Source organism: Solanum stenotomum, chromosome 6 (assembly GCF_019186545.1).
Source record: "Solanum stenotomum isolate F172 chromosome 6, ASM1918654v1, whole genome shotgun sequence".
NCBI classification, from domain to species: domain Eukaryota; kingdom Viridiplantae; phylum Streptophyta; class Magnoliopsida; order Solanales; family Solanaceae; genus Solanum; species Solanum stenotomum.
This window is the reverse complement of record NC_064287.1, coordinates 25,854,211-25,856,105: the sequence shown is the minus strand read 5'-3', so window position 1 is coordinate 25,856,105 and position 1,895 is coordinate 25,854,211. Positions and strand designations below refer to the sequence as shown.

Genomic DNA, 1,895 nt, shown 5'->3' with positions numbered 1-1,895 from the left:
CTATAACAGTCCATCCAATAGCCTACTTGAACCTCTTCAACATAGACACCACTGTCTCCACTTGTACCTAACTCAAATCGGCCGCAATAATTACATGTAAAGTGCCATTTCTCCCCAAGAATAATACCGCAAATGCGATGGTAGAACCTTAAGCTCTAATTTCAAAGGTTCTTCCACAGACGTTTTTGCAGGTGGAGAGTCGCAATCCCTCATATCTAACTCCAATTTATTTGGTTTGGAATGGAATTCAAACCTATCAAATGCGGAAACTAGTTCATCATAGTCTTAAATATCATCACCATCAACATTCATCATTACCGCTGCCAGTGGATCAACACCCAACCTCTCTTCAATAGATACCTCAGAACCTTGCTCCATAATATGATTCACCACTAATACTGACTTGAGATCGCTTACCTGCTTCATGGACCTTGAAATGTTTAAAGTCACCTCTTCATTATTCAATTGGAAGTTCATCTGCCCTCTCTCCATATCGACCAAGGCACGCCCAATGGAAAGGAATAGTCTCCCTAAGATGGTGGGAACCTCAAAAATCAACCTCACAATCAAGTATTACAAAATCTACCAGAAAAATAAACGTCTCCAATTTCACAAGGTCATCATGGAGAACACCAATAGGCTTATTCACAGTTCTATCAGTCATAAGTAGTGGCCTCACAGTCGGTTTTGGATCCCCTAAACCCAACTTCTTATAGATAGACAATGGCATAAGATTAATGCTAGAACCCAAATCACACAATGCCTTCACAAAGTGCAACAAACCGATGGTACAAGGAATAGTGAAGGCTCCAAGATCCTTTTTCTTCTTCACAAGTGACCTCGTAGAAGTAGCACTGCAATGTTGTAACCTCTCATCATTCTCAAAACTGACGGCCCTTTGCTTAGTCACCAAATCATTCATCAACTTCGCATACCTAGGCATTTACTCCAAAGCTTCTATCAACGGAATATTGATGGAAAGTTGTTTCAACATAGTAATGAACTTGTGGTATTTTCCTTCTTCAGTCTTCTTTACCAACCTCTGTGGGAATGGAGTTGGAGGTCTAGGCATGGGAACAACTTTTTGGGTTATCTCTGCTTCTCTCTCAGTAGCATTTTTGGACTCTCTAGTAACCTGAATCTGATCTTCTTCTCTTTCTACCATTCAACTTCAGACGGCATAGGGGGGTCAATGGTTTGTCTACCTCCTCGATTCGTGACTGCCATACAATGCCCATCATTTTTTGGAATCTGGATGGTGTTGGTAGGAAGTGTGCCAGGTTGACGTGAGGTCACAGTGGTAGACAGCTGATTAAACTGTTGCTCAAGTTGCTTTATAGACACTGCATGGGAATTAATTTTTCGACCAATTCCAGACCAGTCATACCACATCTCTTTCACATTATCATCAGTCGCATTGAACCTTTTCATCATATTCTGCATCATATCCTCAATCCGTGACATACTACCCCCAGCTTCTCTATTTTTAGATTCACAATTTATAGGTGAAACATAAGGCTCAACTCTCTCATTTTCGTTTCCATAGTTGTTCCGGTTGTACTTTTTGTTGCAATTTTAGTTCCCATACTTGACATAGTTACCGTCCCAATTGTAGTTACCATAGTTCCAACCTTGGTTTACCTTGACCTTGGCGCCAATTATCCGAGTTGGAACCTTAGGCGTTCGCTCGGAAACCCCTCGTCTTATCATTTACCAAATAAGAATCTTCCTCGTAGTAGCATTCCTCAACTGGTGGTGGTGGAGTTCTAGTTAGGTAATTTACTACATTCACCTTTTCTACACCTCCACTCACATGCTTCAACACCAACCCAAGTTGTGTCCTCATCTGAGCCATATCCTCACGAATATCATCAGGAGAATGACTAGGTGCACCT

General features: G+C 41.4%; 1 protein-coding gene across 1 annotated transcript; it reads right to left on the bottom strand.

The window, feature by feature from the left end:
- Positions 1–285: 285 nt before the first annotated feature.
- LOC125868617 (uncharacterized) lies at positions 286–943 on the bottom strand. Its single transcript, XM_049549235.1, has 2 exons — positions 587–943; positions 286–417 (listed from the first exon to the last, which is right to left on the bottom strand). The coding sequence occupies exons 1-2, from the start codon at positions 941–943 to the stop codon at positions 286–288; spliced, it is 489 nt and encodes a 162-aa protein (XP_049405192.1).
- Between the last annotated feature and the right edge of the window lie 952 nt (positions 944–1,895).

Bases quoted from the DNA above. Each gene is read 5' to 3' on its own strand.
- LOC125868617 (XM_049549235.1), bottom strand. From the start codon at position 943: ATGCCTAGGTATGCGAAGTTGATGAATGATTTGGTGACTAAGCAAAGG. The intron at 418-586 runs GTAGATTTTGTA...TCCATGAAGCAG, and splicing joins TGGAGACGTTTATTTTTCTG to GTAAGCGATCTCAAGTCAGT.